The following is a 19,837-nucleotide window of genomic DNA, read 5'->3' as shown; positions in this document are numbered from 1 at the left end:
CTCTGAAGGTCTTTTTCACATACTCATTACCCATCTCACTGCCCTGTGCTGTACCTTCTCCAGCTTTCATTTCCATTTACAGATGCATACTCCAACTTATGAAATGTGAGTGCCAACAAAAATGCTTAACAGCACAATTAAATACAGCAACAAGGAGAAAATAATTTCAATTACAGCCAAAATAACCATTAAGTTTTTAAAGATGTTACATCTTGGAGGTAGCCCTACCTGTCCCTAATGTTCATGTTAACTTTTCTTTATCCATTTGGTGAGGCGCCACAGAAAGCTAGGCTATGGTCGCGATATTCGCTATGTTTGCTATGTATGCTGTGTTCACTGCGTTAGGTGGCCAGACAGATCAGTCTAGTTTACGATGTCTGAGACACAGATGCGTGGGATTCAAGTGATGATTCCAATGATTATGATTTTCTGCTGGCTGTCACAGTATGTAAATGTAAAACAAAAAGGGGTTCAAGAAGTTAATCTAAAAAGAAAAGAATGTTAAGAATTTCATCATTTGATGAAGCAGTTGCGTGTGAAGACGAAGCCAAATTTATGGATAATTTCAGAATAAATACAACTCAGTTTGCTAGCATTCCCAGACATTGTCCTGCATGCCCTGCCTTCTATATTATTCCTTAGATTTATTCCATAAACATGGATATTTTCATACTTCTTCAGTGAACTTTTCTGTCGACGTGACTATTTAAAGCACAATACCAAGAGAGACAAAACTTCATAAAAAGCAATTGCAGAAGTATAGCCCAATTCCACGTGAAAACATATGCTAACTTTATTATCTGCGCCGTTTAGGAAAATAGCTGAGAACCAAACACCCGGCGACATCGTCAGGATCGCCAACTTAGCAAACATAGCAAACACAGCTTGGTGTGTGCAGTGGTACCTGAGATGCAGCTGGTTATATTTTACTCACATCACAAACATTGTGAGCATAGCGTTCTGTGTGGTCAAACCTTTACTTGTATGGGTTTCACTTATCATCAACAGCTTGGTCATTAGAGATAAAAGTTGATAACACACAACGACACAGGTGGGGGATATCAAAGGAATGGGCCCTGATATAGTAAGGAGCCACCCCAGCATTTGCCTGGATTGATTTCAGAAAATGGAAAACGAAAAGAAAAAAAACAAGGATGACCTGACCAGGTTGCTTCTAACGTCTTAAGGGGCCTGCCTATTCAGGGGTGTATTTGTGTAAGTGAGGCGGGATGATCGCTTGTTGGTGTTTCTAGCACTGTATCTCCTCTAAACGCAAGGCTCCAAACTGAAGCGCAGTATTTCCGTCATGAGATTTGAGCGGTAACCATGACACTAAAGGTATGGTGGACAAATGAAGATAAAGGTGTTATACATGGCCTTTGAGTGTTTTCAAGGATCTGACCAGATGTTTCATGCCCAAAAAAAATATTCTGAAAACACGTGTTTTAGCCAATTTCACTCTTCTAAAAATACAGTTTAAAAATGCAATGTGGAAACACTGATCATCCAACCTCAACTTATTCTTAGATGTTTTTCCTAAACAGACACCACTGTGGTATCTTGAGCAGTTTTTAAATTGCGTGTTTTTTCTGAAGCTTTGTGTACTGTTTGTGTGTCCAGATAGGTGGGCCATTGAGGACAACTCGTTGCTCTTAGTGCTAGAAAATATTTTTATTTGAGTGCACTATGAGTTTTCTCTTCCTGTTAGACTACATTGGAAACTAAGAGTTTTATTCTATCCCCACACCCACCTTTTTAGTTTTGAAAAGACAGTGTTTTGTGGAGGTTCTTATTTGTGTGTGCAGGAAAATGGTTGAGATGCTGGGAGTTTGCGTTGGGGCCATGGTAGGCATGGCGGTGTTGATGAACTTTTCTCTCCACAAGATCGAAGAGGGCCATGTTGGTGTTTACTACAGGGTGAGTACCAAGAGGTTCAGGCTCGTGTGCTAACTGCACGTGTATTGTATCAGTAGAGACAAACTTATGTCAGTAATTGTTTCTTACTGCATATCCAGTTTAATTGTAAGCTTTAATTGTAATTAGTGATGTGTCAAATCCCAATTTTCTCGAATCTGAATCTTGAATTCGAATCCCAAAGAGAACTTGGAATAAACCACTAAAACCTGAATCTTGGTCATGAGTGTCCAAAATAAAATAATGTATAAGAAATGAAAAATATTAACCTTTTAATTGATTTATTCATTAACTAAATTTCCAGAATCCTTCGATATTGTAATTTTATTATTAAAAGTATGATATCTTGGATAATGTTAACAGGATAGGTATGAAGGAAAAAACTGATCTAGTAAATGTCAGAGGTTGTCAGTGTTGAATGTTTAATTTACATTATTTCCTTTAATATTTTTTCTTTGAATATTTTTCCTTGAATATTGAATACTTCAAATACTAAGGATTTCATGGTATTTGAGGATTTTATTGGCCCATTCCTATTTATAATACATATCTTCAAAATCAGAAAATTAATTTATATGTACAACTTCAAATCACAAACACAGTGGACTGCTTACTTTATTTAAATTTTTTTACATTAAAAAAACAATTCAATATGTAAAACTTTTCTAAATAAAATAATTAAATATCAAAATTAATTATAAGAGTATTCCCAACAATAAAATATAAATACAAAACTTGGTCAGTGTGACCTTGAACGTTCATAACCAGCTGATCCCTCTGAATGACATAACATAATACGTATATATTCCTTGAAAAAATACTAATTAAAGCTGTGGAGGGCAGGATCTTCCAGAGTTACAATGTGTACTGCATGTCGACTATTTTATCTATTTAAATGGTTGTAAAATTTTTCCAGAAATTGGCAGATAAAAATATTGGAGAAGAGAGTGGCAGGTTTTCATTTTACATTTAATAAGTAATTTTCATTTTTCAATTACAAATTTGGCTGTAAATACTTTAAAATTGTTGATCGTTAAACATTTAAGGGATTTTTTTGTCATGTCTTGACCTAATTTAAATTAATATCCTGTCGTACCCTTGAAATTCCATGACTGAAAATGAAACAGTACTGAATGAAAGTCGCGGATTTGCCCCAACAATTTTTTATCTTTATCATTATACGTAGTCGACTCCGAATAAAATCAAAATCCTGCTGCATTTGGGGACAAGTCCGGTAGCTAGCAGTCCTGCCAACTTTTCCATTACACTCCTGAACTGTTCCACATTCCTCGTCATCTCTCCTCTAAACTATTTCAGTCCCCTGTCGTTCTTACATCGGAAGGTAAAGAACGTTATGTTGAACAGCGCTAGAATTAATTCTACAGTACATTTATATGCATTATGATTTGTAATAAGAATGCAACACATTATCATTTTTTTTTTAAATTTACAAACTGTTAATGTTTTGAAATTTTAATTTGATAAATCTCTGGTTTCTGGTGGTTTTTATAATTTTTTTTAAATACAGAGGCTATTTTGTTTCTGCGGTGACAACATTCAACCTGTTGTAACGTTAAGTTATTCATAATAGTGTTCAGAGAAGACAGTGTCATGGTTTTTATAACTGGATGTTTCTGCTTCAGGGTGGTGCTTTGCTGTCGAACACTAGCCACCCTGGGTTCCACATGATGGTCCCGTTCATCACAACCTTCAGAGCTGTTCAGGTGAGCTGGAGTCTTTCAGTAATAGGTAATAAGCAGGGTGGATATAGACAGGGGAAAAAACCAGGAAATTTATAAACAAAATACAGGAAATTATCAGGGATTTAAGCTGTTAAATAGGAAATTGTTTATTATTTTTATTATTAGTGTTAAATTGCAATAATTAAGACTAAGCTTATAATGACACAATGTTGCAGTCAACATCTTTGAATTATCTAGAACAATATTTTTTTACTTTAAGATCTAAAAATTATGTTAATAAGTTCAATATGTATTATTAAAAATCTAACATTATTCAATCCCCAGATATGAGCATCAACTGCTTGGCTTTCTGACACTAATCGTTGTTGTTTTTTCACTCTAGTACACTTGCATATGGCAGGCCCTTACCTTCCCAACTTATTAAATATTTACATAAATATGTATTTATGCTTTACATTTTAAAGGTATTTGTGTGTGTTAGCAATGTGTTTTTTTTTGCTCGTGTATTACTTTAACTCATGTTTTTAAATGTTTCTGATAATTTAATTTATTTAATTTGAAAAAGCTACTGAATGCTATTTTTACTTTTTTTTTTTGCCTTGTGGATTGGTTTTCAAATATTTTTTAGTCATTATTTGCCATTGTTTTTGTCTGGATGTAGAATGATGCAGTGTCTGTAAATTAAATCAGTATAATAATAATAATAATAATAATAATAATAATAATAATAATAATAATAATAATAATAACAATAATAATAATAACCATAACAATAACAATAACAATAACAATAATAGTTTGGTAACAGGTACTCATAGGGTGTTTCATGGACAAGATTGTTTTGGATGGAAACTGCAAAGAATCTTGGGAGATTTTGAGTATTGTAAAGTGCCTTGTTATTGGGTAGAATTATAAAGATGCTCTGTGATGGCCGACAACTTCAATTCCCTCCGGGAGAGATGAAGTGAACTCATTGGTCACTGTTGTTTAGTGATCACTTGGAAGTCTTTAGGAATGGTAGTGTTTTTGAATGGTGGCTTACTAAATTATATTTTAATGTGAGTTGCGGAAAATTTCATACTGGAGGCTCAGGACAGCTGTTAGGTATTTATTTTGGACAATTTTCACTTAGAATATTTCGACCACAGGTTAGCAGTGTAGGCCAAGGTGAAGCCTTTTTTTAATATTTGGTGGACATGCCGAGAGAACAAGGGTTCTTGGCCATTTGAACCGTGAGTTGTCAATGAACGCGGGATTTTAGTTTCACTATCAGAGTTTATGTTGAACATTCACTCAACACTTGTTTCCGAGAGATGAAGTGGTATTTTGCTAAGCCATTTACGTGAAAATTTTTGAGAATTTCATTTTTGTAAATGTTTTGTCATTGTAAAATAACTGCCATATTCTGTGTTTGATGAAAAGAAATAATCAACAACCTTTACCTATTTTTTAAATTATTTTTATCCACGCAAGAGAATTGTCATAATATGTAGCCTCAATATTGAGAGCAATTATTTATGGAACTTAAGTAATTAATTTTTTGAAACCCAGAAAATTATTTCAAGTGTTTATATGTATGTAACATCCGACAGTTTTGCTAGCCAGAGTTATGGACTGATGTATTTAAGTGCAGTTTGCTGTTTTTGTGTGATTTTATAACAAACCATTGACATTGAAACACTTAACCTTATATGGCCTGTTATTTTTTTATTGTATACAAACTAAGACTGAAATCATCTGTAACATAGAGAGGTTCAACTTTAACTTGTTGATGCAATATTATTATGTATGTATTATGTAGAATTTTTCTGTTGTCATTATTTCATTGAAATACTGTTTAGTCTTTTTTAAAGTTTTAATGCATTCAGTAATTATCAATTTTCAATGGGGCAGTGCCTTTTTGAATGGTTTTCATTGACAAATTATTGTTGACAGTCCTCTAATGTTTAGCAAAATAAGACAATTGATACTGTGAATTTTTTTTTTTTGAAATGTGTTTTCAGGTGACATTGCAGACAGATGAAGTCAAGAACGTTCCTTGTGGCACGAGTGGAGGGGTCATGATTTACTTTGATCGCATTGAAGTAGTAAACATTTTGAGTGCTAGCAGTGGTAGGTTAAAACAAAGTAGGCCTATTTTCAATTAAAAATTTACTTTTTTTATTATTTAAAAATTTATCACTAAAGGTTTTCTATTTGTGATTTGTTGTACATACATGTTAGTAAATATAGACTTCATAGCTATCTTCGAACAGTTCTTGCAGTGGGGAAGTTTGGGGGGAAGATTGAATTTAAAAACATTTCTATGGACATAACCCAATTGCGTTTTTCACTGTATGTCACTGTTTTGTCTTAAAAAGACTGTGTTCGTGTTGTCCAAGATATCTGTTTAATTTTACCTCTGGGTTTGTGTTTTGTTGTGTTGTCCATGTAATCTGTCATCGTTAGCTTCATCTGTTTGTCACTTTATTTGTCCAAGGATATTGTATGTCTTTTTTCCTGTTTTTTTGTTGCGACTGTCTCGTCATCGTCAGCTCACTGTGTTTGTCTGTGCCGTAATGTTTTTCCGATTAATTCCTTCCATGAAATTCTGTGCTGTCTATGACTTTAACATTTGATAGTTTTTTTTTTTTTTTTTAAGTGTTTGTGTATTTATCTTTTTTTCAATTCTTTTGGTTTCTCTATGAATGATATAAATTGAAAATAGCAATGACGTATGTCCATAAAAATGTTTAAATAACCTCACAGTATTTTATGGGTGTTGTTTGATAATTCAAATGTCACCTTGAACATGTTTTTTTGTATACTTGGTGTTAGTTGTTGGAAGAAATTGTGTAGCACAATCTGGGACTGGAAAAATTTGGGGGTTCAGTAAAATCCAGGATAGACTCCACAGACCTCTGGACACTGTGGCGAAGATCACTCGTTCATTGGATTCTGATTTAGGAGATGTCTCAACTGGATTGTCGTGGATTCGTGACCTCTTCGACTGATATCTCATTGGCTCATGGCCCTTCAGGTAAACTGCGGACCAGTTGCAGTAGCAGCATAAAGGTACAAAGGGTTGGAATTCCAACCAACCGCAAAATGTATCTGCAAATTTTTTCCTCCCTGTAATTATAATATAGATTAAAATGGTTTCTGGTGTTAAAGCTTCATAAAAATGTTCATGATCGTGCTTCCGAGTGAGTTGGTACAGCGGTGAAAGGACTCCAGGCAAATACTAGGTTTGTTCCTCACTTTGGGCCAGGAGTGATCCCTTCCCAGTTTTCCTGGCTTTTGATGTGTGTTTGTCAGTCTTTGATGGCATTGTCACAGGGTCTGGCAAGTCAGGGAAAATTCAGGGAAGTTGGAATTGGTCAGGAAAAGTCAATGAATTACTGTAAAACCTGGAAAAGTTATGGAAATTCCCCAGTGATAGTGATTAGAGGGGAAAATGCCATGCTCCAGTTTGCCATCACCCAGATGGTGTTTTAGTGAATAGTCATACACATTATAAAATGGCGTGTGCAGGAATGTTTTTGAATTTGGGCAAATATAAAATTTTAAGTCAGAGAAAACTCAGGGAAATTTTATGACAGATTTGTGTAGACACACTATGCCAAGACATACCAATAAAACTAAAAAGTAAATAAGACTACAAGCAATGATTTTTCCAGTTGGTAATCTTTGTTGGTCATAGTGTTTTAAACATTGCTGCATTATACCATTTTACATGTTCATGGCAAGAAAAATATGTGTTTGCCTAGCTCTTGTCTTACATTACGTATATACAAAACTCATTCGAGAAAACTGGATGATAATTTTTTCTTAGCTGATTTTCATCTTGGCTTTTATTTGGTTTTTAAAATATCTATTTTATATGGATAATCATAAAAATTTTTACCAAGCTGTCTTCTCATTTTACTTTTTCTAACATTACTCTACTCTCAGTCAAATGACCACGACTGACTCTGCAAAGCTTTAAATTTTACCAATTTAGTTGGGTTTCATCGTTAGGAGTCAATTAAGAAATTTTTTAACATGCTAGAGGTAATGAACTAATGATTGGTCCTTACATTTACCACTTTTTATTTTTATTTTTCTTGTTTGCTTATTTTGGATTTTGCTAGTAGATTTAATTAATATTTTTGTAGAACAAAAATATATGGGGAAAAAGGGATGGTTGTAACCCCTGTGACATCATTTTCAATATGCCCCTCAATAAATATTTTTATAATGTGCTACATATACTAATTTAACTGTGTTTTAATTAATATATTTTTTAATATGTAAGCACAGCATTAAAATGCAGGAGCAATTAATACTGTTGTAAATTGTCCAGACTCACAAAATTTTGGTTTTTCAGTGTTTAATTTTTAATATCAGTTTTTATTTCATGTTCTCTGGGTATTGTGCAACAGAATATACATTTTCACTTACTGCCGTTCTAAAGAAGATTTTTGTGGGTTTCAGTTTTTGACATAGTGAAGAACTACACAGCCGACTATGATAAAACTCTCATCTTCAACAAAGTGCACCATGAACTGAACCAGTTTTGCAGTGTCCACAGCCTGCAAGAGGTATATATTACTGTGTGTGTTAGAATAAAATAAGTTTTCAAAATTCTTATATAGATTCAATCATTCAATCACATCTTTAAATTAACTTCTTTTTTTTCTGTAATTTTCCTTGATGATATAGATAACTCATTTTTCAAAATAATGTTTTGCTGGGTTACCTACATGTGCCTGCTAACAGTTATAGGATACAAATTAATAACTACATAACTTTAATATACACTTATATTCTGTATTATAAAATTATTTACTATAATCTAATCACGTTTAGATATATGTGAATAAGTAAAATTTTCCGAGGAAAAATTTTTGCATTCAGAAAATTTTCTTTTCTTCCAATACCAACATAGATTTACATAATGTTGTCTATATTTGTGTACAGTGTTTAGAACTGTCACGAGTGGGGAAAACAGGTCCAGAAGGATAACCCAATTACGTAATTAATTTCAGTTTTAATTTATAGCTAATATTTACACTTGTAGTTAAATTATAACAATGTAGGTACAAGTCTGTCCACAAATTAGTCACCCTTTCATTAAGTCCACTATTCACTCCCCCCACTGGAGCTCTGCTAGACAGTGGCTCTCCCTACTGCTGGTCTCTTACCGCGCACCCCTGACCCAGCACACTGCCTCGCGCTGCTCTCACCTCCCCGTGTTGTGACACCATTCCCAACGCTCCTATCTTCACAAACGGAGCCCAGCCCTCGTCATCCACTATTTCTTGCCGAGAGGTCACTCATCCTGTTCACTTCAGCGTAGATATTTTAAACCTGCCCTTTCATCCCGTGGAAAGGTCTTGTATTAGTCACTCGAAGCTGCGAGAACAGTGGTGTCCTAGCATTTATTGCAAAGGAAATATGTTTAACATTTGCAATGAAAAAACAAAATACTGTTCATTGAATAAAAGACAAAAAAATATTAGGTAAACTGTTCAGAAGTTTACAGATTCTCAAGGGAAAAGTAGACATATTAGACAGGAAAATTTCTTTAAAAGTTATGTTGCATTATGTGTTTAAGTTAAGAGCAAAATTATTTAAACTTGTTAAGCTGGAAGACTTTTTAAATGAGAACATCGTAACAGTATCTAACAATTTATTTTCATGATGCAACAAAGTGATTGGTCGAGTTCACACTTCAGTTTTCTTGATAATGTGTACTGAATTAATTTATTAGTTAAAGGTTGCAAACAAAGGGTACAAAATTTCATGAGTAATGTAATACTTAATCTAAATCATTTCAGTAACTTTTATTTTTTAAAATATTAGAATAAGTTGTTACTGTTAAAATTGTGGTTCAAATATTTCATCCTTTTAAGGTGATGAGGAATGGGTTTGGCTTATCTTCGGGTCAGTACAGTAACTATGAAACATATTGTGAGGTAAGGATGGCTGAAGGGGAGGATGTATTGTAATAAATTAAACAAATATTTATTGTAATATGTGTATTTGTCATCTATAATGCAATACACCCTTTACTTTAAATTTTCTTCAAGGCTTTATGGCTGCAGTATTCCAGTCAGGTTGCAAATGCTTCTCACAACAAACTGGTTTCAATTCCTAGTGGGGTCAAAGCTTAATTTTACATGTGAGGAACTGGACAGATGTTACTGCGTTCTTCTGTGCTGTCTTCATTGTGTTATCATAATACCTTGTTAATTTCATTTCAAGGTTACAAGTACATCACATTGTCGGTGCGTTGTACAGATTATCTGATTAGTATCATCGTTGGTTTCCTGTTGCCGTTGTTTTTTGTTCGTATTTATGGTTTTTTGTTGCAACTATCTCGTCGTAGCCCACTGTGTTCATCTCTCCTGCTCTCCTGTGATATTGTTCTGACTAATTCCTTCCACAGAATTCTCTGTGCTGTCATTATATATTTTATATTTGACATTGGCTGATTTTGGCTAGTTTTCTATGTGTGTCATCTTTGTTTTTTTGTCTATTCTTTGGGTTTTCTCTATGACATAGCAGTGCAAACTAGCAATAGCTTATGTCCAAAATAATTATTTCAATCAATTTTCCCCATTGCAAAAATCATTGCTTACCTGGGCGAAGGGTGACTCAATATTCTTAAAAATTGGTAGAAATATTTACATGTAAGAATTTTTATGTGACGTGTTTCTGACAAAATGTATGGTGTAAGAAATTCAGATAAATGTTAATGAATTCAGAAAGTCCCTAATTTCATTTCAACAGTTCTTAAAAATTCCCTAATGTTATGCCTGAGATCTCTTAAAACACCCTAATTTCTATATACCCGGTGGGTGGCAGCCATGAATAATCAACATTTTAAACTGTTATTTTCAGTTCTTGAAATATAAATTACACGTCTGCTTTAACATTGGACAACTAGAACTTTGACTTGTTAGAACTTAGACAACCTGAGCAAATGTGAACCTGGGAGGAGGGGGCGTGGCAACTGCTCCCCTTCTCAGTACCAAAGTGGGGGGAAAAAATAAACTACAACTTTCTGGGAAATTTATTAACTGTTTTTTTTTTTTTAAACACTTTGAAAGAAACTACTAATTATGAAATAGAGACATTGCATCATCTATTAGAAGTAATAAGATCTTCCTCTCCTAGAAAGATATTGAATTCTGAAAAAAATTTCCACCTTCCCCTTCTGTTTTGAGCTAAATTCACTGTTGACTTGAGTATAACCCCACCTCAAAACAAGACATATTGGAATACATTATAAATTAGGTTAAAAGATTACTTTGAGTTAAAGATAACCTTGATTACATATTAATTATAAACTTAAGATTTTTTTTCACGTTATATTGATGTATTATGCTATCAATGTTTGTGCAATTTATCGTATTTAAAAAAAAACATAGTTTAGGTGATTACTAAGTTTCCAGTTTGAAACTAAAGGCTTTGTCTAAAGGTGTACAGCATAGTTGCATTAAAATAGCATCATTGAATTTGTGTTTTAGAACTCTTTAGTACGTTTTGAAAAATAAATTTTAATTCAGACAGAATCAGTATTTGAAACAGTTGTATAAGTAACCCATAAATAAACATTTTCATTTTTTAATAATAATTAACTTATTAATATTTTCAATACAGCTCAGGTTTAATAATGAGCATAGTAAATTAAACACTCTTTGTGTCATACTAGCTAATAAAAAATGTCCTAGCATACTAGCCGATAGCATACTTGGCAACCAGTTACGCAAAGCTAGTTCGCCACAAGCCGGGGTGTACAGTAATGCTTTCCTTGTGGCCTAGGCACTGTACCAACTAACTACATGCGTTAATTTTTTTCCTCCTTGCATAGGTGTACATTGATTTGTTTGATCAAATTGACGAGAACCTCAAAGTGGCCCTGCAGCGTGACCTGAACGAGATGGCTCCTGGCTTGTACATACAAGCCGTGCGGGTCACCAAGCCAAAGATACCGGAAACCATTCGCAAAAACTATGAGCTCATGTAAGCACTACAGTACATTTTGTTTGTGCTCACGTAGAGGGGGTGGGGGGGGGGGGGGGTATAATTTTAATGTGTATCTGTTATGTGAAGTGTGTAGTGTGTATGTCGTTTTGTGAATCGCCACGTAAATTGTTTTGCTCAGTGGCGTAGCAATGTCAGATGGTACCCGGTGCAGGCAATTTATTATCCCCCTCTCTTGGCCCAAATTTTTCCAGACATTAAGTTATTAAAAGAAGTAAAAATAAGATACTATAGTTGCAGGTGTTGTTTTCTGTTTTATTTACTTTATGCTGGAAACATATTAACACTTACAAATTTTTTACTAAATTTTTTTTCTTTTTTACTTTATTTTCAATTGACAAGATGGCTAAGCTAGAGAGCCAAGATTGATTCATAGTGGATCTAAGATGGTTAATTATCGTTTGGAAAAGTTTCTCACATGATGCTACTAAAACACATAATGTTAACAAGAATCCTAAAAGCTAATGTCATTTTAAAAAGGTGCTGTGAGCCTCATTTTTAAAATTATTTTTTTGTCATTTAGTCTCGCTCCTCAGTGATGTCATCCGGGGTGGCCCACACTCAATGCACTCCCCTTTCTTCATCTCTGATCTTGCTCTGCCTGAGCTCGCTAGAGCTGCTGCAACTATCAGTGTTTCAAGTGACTGGCTAGCTTATTACAGTCAAACCTCTATCTATCGAACTCGCATGTATCGATTGTCCGTGTTTATCGTATACTTTCTACGGTCCCGGCAATATTGCCATACAACTAAGGTTAAAAAAAGTCCGCTTGTACCGATGTTGGCATTATCGTTTTGTCCGCATTGATCGTACAAAATATGTGGTCCCGTCACTATAAATTATAATAGATGATCGTTTAACCATAAAGATTTTGCAGAAATAACAATTTCTTAGAAAGAAACCGCCATAAAAACAGTAACGATAGTATACAGTAGTAAAAATCACCTTAAATCTGCAGCCAAGTAATGGAGCACGTAAATATGAAGAAAAGACAAATGAACAACACCTTACGAATAAATATGGATGATGTACCATAACTAGAGTACAAACCCAATTGTTATCCTAAGATAATTACCATAAAAAGAACTAAAGATTCTTTGTCGATACCATAATTACTACAGAAGCACGATAGCTACCACATTTGCACTACAGTTACCGTAACAACCGAGAAGTATATTTACCGTGACGGTAATGTATTTATTTATGACATTAAAATTAAAGAACATTATTGAAAAAAAGGATGTTAAATTTTTATATGTACGTTTGGCACATGTTACGAAGAAATAATGCGATCTGAAAGAATGCAGTACTACTACGAAAAGTGAAAAGGATACTCGTGGATTTTTAGGTTATGGCAGTCTCTCGTTTTTCAGTAATGGCTGTATCCGAATACATAGGGATGCGTCCTTAGCACTCACATCCCTACATCCCTTAGCAAATGCAGCCACAATGTAGAGGACGCATTTCTAATGGATGGATAGTATCCGAATACTTTTACTACTAGCACCACCTGTTGACTGTCAGTCGTACTAATGTTCACGCAGTCATTTTGTGTAGGGATATCTACGAATATTCAGCAAAACGTAAATAATAAATACCTACCAATTAAAAAATAATGTAACGTGTATGTTATATATGTTAGCGATCCAAATAAAATACATTTTATAAATTGTAAACTTTAAAAATACTTATTAGTTTTGAATTATCCTTTAAGTTTAAATTCGTATTTTTATTATATTTATTAACGTCTTCATTTGTCTCTGTTTAAGTTATCACTTTCGCTTATAAAGTTTTAAACAAATATTTTGCAGAAAATCTGAAGTAATATTATACACAAACAAAATAAAACCCAATTCCGAAGCTAATGGATGTAGGGACGCGTTAGTGGATGCGAGTGTCGCATCCCTAGAAATCTCGAATTAGTGGATGCGTGAAGGGATGCATCGGCATCCCTTGTAAGAATTCGGATTCAACACAAAGATGGCCGCGTCCACTACGATGCACTTTTAGTGGATCCCTTAGCTAAGGGATCCATTAGGCCAGTATTCGGATACAGCCAATATCGGCCGAAAATTAACAAGCGTATCGGAAGTCGGCAGAAATGCAGATTCAACTAAATATTGGCAAAATCGGCTTCTTCAGTACAGCTCTGCATTTGATGACATGAGTAAACATATTTCAGACTTCAGGATATTGAAAAAGACTTTAATTGCCATGTAGATTTATTGTGTGTATGTTTTTTTTTGGAAGTGTAAATTGAATTAAGTAAAAAATACTTTCATTTGTATTTATTTTTCAACTGATTTAACTTTAAAGACAAGTAACTGATATATTTCTGACACTAATTTTGAGGTTGGAATATTATTTTTTTAAAAATTCTTAGAGTGAAGTCCACATCTATTGAATGTCCGCATCTACTGAATTTTTTTGTTGGTCCCCTGAAAAACGATAGATAGAGGTTTGACTGTACTTAAATATGTAGTAGGTTTCGTTCCACCTTCACACTGGTTTCTTTTATCGTAAGTTGCTTTTCTGGTTTTGACAGTGAGACTCAGGTGTTGATTTGTTTTGTTTAATTTTATTTGAAGTTATGGTATTTGTATTCAGATAGAGTTGAAAAAAAATTATTAATAATATATTGACACGTCTTTAATCCTGCATGTTAACAGCCATTAGGGATAAGTGATTTTCTCAGATTATTGTACTTCAGTGTAGTTTTAATGGAAATACCAAAGAAAAATTAATGCACAGTACAATTTCTTTAAAAACAAATTTTAGTAGGTTAATCTAGTGAAAGAAAAAATACAGCTAAGTGTCACTATTTAAAAAAAAAAAACTGATAACACGTTTTTTTTCCATTGTTCAGATATCTTCTTCAAAATATTATTACGGAAATGGAACTCGCTAGAAAACAGGAAACCCTGTACTGAAATGAAAAAAAAAAAAAAAAAAAACAGTACTAACAATTATGTAACTGTGAGTGAACTAAAAATAAAATTGCTGGCAGTGCTGTAATTCAACCTTGCGGTCAAGTTCAACAACTGTAATCCACCCAGAAAAACCTGAACATAAGCAGCTTGATTGATGCCAAATTATAGAATGTGCCACATGATAAGCTTTTGTAAATAAAATACTTTTTTAATTCATTTTCATATTTTGTATCTCCCCTTTAAAGTAAAAAGGTGCATTTTACTGTCTTACTATACATTTCAGATAGGCACTATGTTTGTTTTAGATGTGTGTCATCTGTAAGAATTTAACCATCCAATAAAAAAAATTTTTTGTTATTTTCTATTTGACATTGTAATTTTCTTGAGGTATTTTGTGATATTACAAAAGCTTTTCGACCTTTTGATATTGCTGAAGGTGAAGGGGTCCATAAACACCCCTTAATTTTTGACTGCTGAAGAGGGTACGAACCATGTTGAGAGTATGGTGTAAAGGAGCCCTGTGTTAGAGTGACTGAGTAAAACATAACATTTATTCCTTTGCCTCATCATTCGGTTACATGATCATTTGTTTGTGTGTGCTTTGTCACTCAGTTAGCTGTGTTGTTTCAAATGAGTTGAGACACTTCAGTGTGTTATAGTGTCCATCTCTGCTGTGTGAAACAGCATGCTGTCTGGTTATTTGTGTAACTGTCTGTACGTGTTCTGTTTGTTCTTTGTATTAGCTATCTAGACTGCTTTTTCCTACTTTTTGTATCATTCAGTTCTAAATCTGTTTTCATTGGAAATGACTGCTTATGTGCATAGTTAGTGAGAGTAACTTTGTTTTTACATGTTTTGACTTTTTTCAGGGAGGCTGAGAAAACGAAATTGCTGATATCAACACAGCACCAGAAGGTTGTGGAGAAAGATGCAGAGACAGAACGCAAGAAAGCCATAATTGAAGCAGAGAAAGAAGCTTTGGTTGCTAAAATTCATTTTGGTCAAAAAATCATGGAAAAGGAATCTATCCAAAGAATGTCTCAGATAGAAGGTTTGTTTGTTGTTTTGTATTGTTTTCAGTCCCTTTATAATAAAAAATTAAGAGCCATCAGCTTCTTAGAAATTTGAATGAAAAGGTTTGACTTTGGGGAAATGTTGGTTTCATTTTCATGAGAATTTGTGGACATGTATGAGCTGTGTACAAATTTTCAATCATATTGTATCAATTACTTACTTTAACCCTTCAAAAATTTATTGAATTATTAATGGGCATTGGTTTAATTATTATAAATCATTTTAACGAAAATTTACAAAAAAATATACACAGAAAACCACACCAGTGGCTTTACTTTTCTGGGCAAGCAGATACAATGTATATAATCTTTAGTATTATTGATTTCTCTTAAGCAGCCTTTTAAAAGCATCTGCCCAGGAAGCAACGTTCTTAAGAAAACGTCTGATCTGCATATCGTTCAGTTATGTCTGTAACTAGTATGTTATTTCAGTATTTTACACATTGTGGATTGGTAACATTTTAATGTGATTGTGGTGGTTAAATGTGCATTGTATGGTGCATTTTACTATTTTAACAAAATGTTTACAACATTAATGGTCTCCCCTTTTAGATACATAAAAATATACTATTGCAGCAAAAAAAATCTTACACTTCTTGATAACATTTATTTATTAATGAATGTAAAATAGCTACTGACTGCAGCTGTTTTGTTTACTACAGTGAAAAGCTATTAAGGCCATGGTTCACAATTTTTGCATTAATGATGTTGGCACGTTGTTCAAACACAAAGGTTTGCCAATTTATTTTTATTTTTCTGGATATTTCTGTTCTAGACATGTTTATAATGAATTATTGTATTATTAAAGAGCATCATGTATCAGGCAAAAATGAGACTATTTTTGTTAAATAAGTACTTATAAATATTTTGTTTTATGTTTGTTGAATAATAAGATATGTACCCTCTTTTATCGCGTAATCGTTCCACTCGCATAATCGTCGCACCTATATTTTAGGCCGTCAAAATTGGGATAAAAAAAACTTCACGCGTAAACGTCGCATGTTGTTTTTGGTCCCGCTATTAGATGCCGGCTTTGTGTAGGAATGTTTACCATATAAAACAATGTATTTTAAAGTAGAAATCTAATATTTATTCGAACATTACCACTTACTTATTTAATTAACGGAAATACAAAGTTGTTTGACGTAAATTTTCTTTTAAAGATGTTTATAAACGTTATTACCTTTATCTTTTCGTTTTCATCGTCGCGATGTACCATTTACAAATGTAGAAAGTGCTAGTTGGTATCGTTTGTGTTTGGGTATGTAGTTATGTTGCTTCCTGTATAGAGTGCACAAGAAGTTGAATATCGATATCTTGCCGATTCCTGCAACGCGCGCTCTCTGTCAACGGCCGAGTTAACTACATTTGATGGCCCGCATTCTTTTGTGGCAAGTGTGTACTACGACACGTTAGTTCACGTCACATATTCAAGTGACTTGCATCCGCGTCAGAGTTTTGGTTTTTCTATTTAAGTTGAAGGAAAGGTTTTTTGTTGCATGACTTATTTATTTAAATTTTTTGGCGTGCTCCTTAAAACTTCACTTTTTAAATAAACGTACTTTCCACGAATGGGTTTTGTTTTCATAAATAAATTTATCTAACAAAAAAAATTTTTTTTCTCGCATAATCGTCGCACCCCTACTTTTCAAACTTGATTTTAGAATAAAATGTGCGACGATTATGCGAGAAAACACGGTACATATATATCTTTATGAACAAACCGTTTCTATAAAAATAAAAACCTCCTGTTTTAAAAACAAAATTGCCCTAAAAATGAAACCATGAAATCTGGTCTCCGTCCGTCACGCGACCCTGGACGGATTGTGCGACTGCCGACAGACGAGATCCACGTGGCGCGGCAGAAGAGCCGGGCGGACGCGGACCACTACGAGATGAAGCGGCAGGCGGAGGTGAACAGCATCCTGCTGTCGCGGCAGTACCTGGAGCTGAAGAAGTACGAGGCCATAGCCACCAACAGCAAGGTGTTCTTCGGCCCGGAGATCCCCAGCATGTTCCTGCACGGGGGCTGCCTGGACCCGAAGGACGTCGCGCCCCTGGCGGCCGCGGCCGGCTCCGACAAGGGCGGCGCGCAGGCCAAGTCGGAGGCTGCTTGCACCGGCAACTGTTAGCAGCTCCGTGTCAGACACTGAAACACCGACGTTTCACTTTCATTTTCCTTCTAAAACCACACATTTCTTTACCTTTCATCTGATTTTAGTTTCTTGCTGGGCGTGACTGCACATCTGTGTATAAATCAGTTATTTAAAAAAAAAGTATATTTTGGTTTAAACAGCCGTAGTTACAAAGAATGAAACGGTATTTCAAACCTTCATTTATGTGGTGCAAGCATTTTTGGGATAGTAATTTAAAGTGTCGTCTGCAAATGTTGTGAATGGCAGAGGATTTTTTTTTTTTTATCTGTTTAAGTAATTTAGTCGTGTTGCAGTTTAAAATAGCGTAGCTAGCGTGAATAAATTTCCTTCATTATTCCGTGGGTTTGTGCATTCAGAAGTACCTAATGTCAAGCTAATTTTTTCAGTTTTATTCTTACTGTTACTTGCTTGCGTCAGTTCTTCATTTTGTGTGTGTGACAGATGTTATTGTGAGAGTTAATTTAAAAATAAAAGTTGCCACTTGAAACTATAATTGATAATAAAAAAAAATAATTGAAAACTTTTGCAATCATGGTATTTGGAGAGCTACATTGTATGTAGCAGAAGTGCAGAATCTGGGGAAAATGTATTTTTGCCTTTGGTATGAACAGTGATTTGTGCAACATAATTTTTGCACAATAAATTATTTGAGGTGTTAACATATGTACATTTTTAGGTAATTATATAAGAAAGACAGAAATTTGTAGTGTTTATCTAAATGAATAAAATTGTAATAATTGTTGTTATTATTTATTACATACAAATATGAATTCAAACTTTATATCTCAGGTATCTATGCACTCTAATGTAATGCCATTTTTATAGGTTGGTATTTATTCTTGTGAATAACTGTTACTTTGAAATAAAATTGGAATGGGGAGAAAACAGAAGGATAGTTGATGTGAAGTGAGTTTAAATCATTCATATTTTGTTTGTTATTAATTTAATGTTAAATTTATAAAACTGAGAAAATGGTACTGTCAACAAACACTTGCAAGTGGTTTTACATCACAATTGTGTTCATTAGTGTACACTGCAAAGAAGAATATTCTAATCAAGTCATGCTTTTGACTGTATGAGTGGCACTCATGTTAAATGTCAAGAAATTGTTAACATTGCTTATTTTGTAACTTTTTAGATAATTGTTTTAGGTTTAGTTTTGCTGAATGTGTTTCAAGTGAATTTACACCTGGACTGAAGATTTGTGCCTAAATGCTTAGCACAACCTGTTTTTTTAATTTAATTTGATTATTTTTATTCTGCTCTGACCCATACTTGTATGTGCTTTTCATCTTATGTTTTGTTTTTCGTTAGTTTTTTTTTTTTTTTTAAGCAGACGTTGCCACATCACATCCGAAGAATCACGTGTTCCAGTGGTTGTTTTGTTGCACTGTGCCAGTGAGTTTGTGTCATTCAGAAAGATGTCGCTCCGAATCATGTGCTTCACCCAGTGAGTGACCGATATCGTCACGTGATGCAGCTGGTGAGGTGTAGCTGCCACGGCTGAGATTGTGATCACCATTTGTCACCTGTCGCGATCATGCACGAGATCACATGAATTATTGTGATAATTCTGAAGCTCAAGAGCTTGTGTAAGAGCACTGCAGTGTATATATAGATGTCCAATACTGTAACACTGAGTATTTGTTCCTCTTCTGTAGTCTCTTTTATTCACAATTGTAAAATAATAATAATAATTTCCCACTCAAGTCTCATAGTTTGTGAAACATATGAAGTTTCTATTGCTTAGAAAGAGGTAAATCAATTCCAGGAAAATGTACTATTGAAAACAATTATTACAAAGTAAAACTTCTTTTGTACACTTTAAATGGGACCAAGAAATTATTCTGCGACATAAAGCAGGTTTAGACTTGCGTCTCTCACACCATGTTGGTAGTTTCATTTCCTTGTCTTCATTATTATTTGAGGACTGTTTCTGTCATATGTTGATAGCTCTCTTGATTTGATGTTTGGTTGAAAGGTTATTTGTGAGCTGTAAGATGTCAGATGTCATGTAAGTGATCGCATTTATAAACATGTGTGTGAAA

General features: G+C 34.0%; 1 protein-coding gene across 2 annotated transcripts in view; it reads left to right on the top strand.

The window, feature by feature from the left end:
• The window catches only part of LOC134543300 (erlin-2-B-like), a 21,268-nt gene extending 1,431 nt beyond the window's left edge, over nucleotides 1-19,837 (top strand). Inside the window, exons 2-8 of one of the 2 annotated variants that reach the window (XM_063388218.1) lie at nucleotides 1,806-1,917; nucleotides 3,558-3,638; nucleotides 5,621-5,729; nucleotides 8,073-8,179; nucleotides 11,458-11,609; nucleotides 15,430-15,611; nucleotides 17,476-19,837. In XM_063388218.1, coding sequence (XP_063244288.1) covers nucleotides 1,810-1,917; nucleotides 3,558-3,638; nucleotides 5,621-5,729; nucleotides 8,073-8,179; nucleotides 11,458-11,609; nucleotides 15,430-15,611; nucleotides 17,476-17,765 — 1,029 coding nt within the window. In that variant the 5' untranslated portion in view covers nucleotides 1,806-1,809 and the 3' untranslated portion in view covers nucleotides 17,766-19,837. Of the gene's footprint in view, nucleotides 1-1,805; nucleotides 1,918-3,557; nucleotides 3,639-5,620; nucleotides 5,745-8,072; nucleotides 8,180-11,457; nucleotides 11,610-15,429; nucleotides 15,612-17,475 lie in introns of both variants that reach the window. The other variant, XM_063388216.1, reaches the window with a different exon arrangement.

Source organism: Bacillus rossius (genome assembly GCF_032445375.1).
Source record: "Bacillus rossius redtenbacheri isolate Brsri chromosome 9 unlocalized genomic scaffold, Brsri_v3 Brsri_v3_scf9_2, whole genome shotgun sequence".
Taxonomy (NCBI): domain Eukaryota; kingdom Metazoa; phylum Arthropoda; class Insecta; order Phasmatodea; family Bacillidae; genus Bacillus; species Bacillus rossius.
This window is presented reverse-complemented; position numbering and strand designations above follow the sequence as displayed.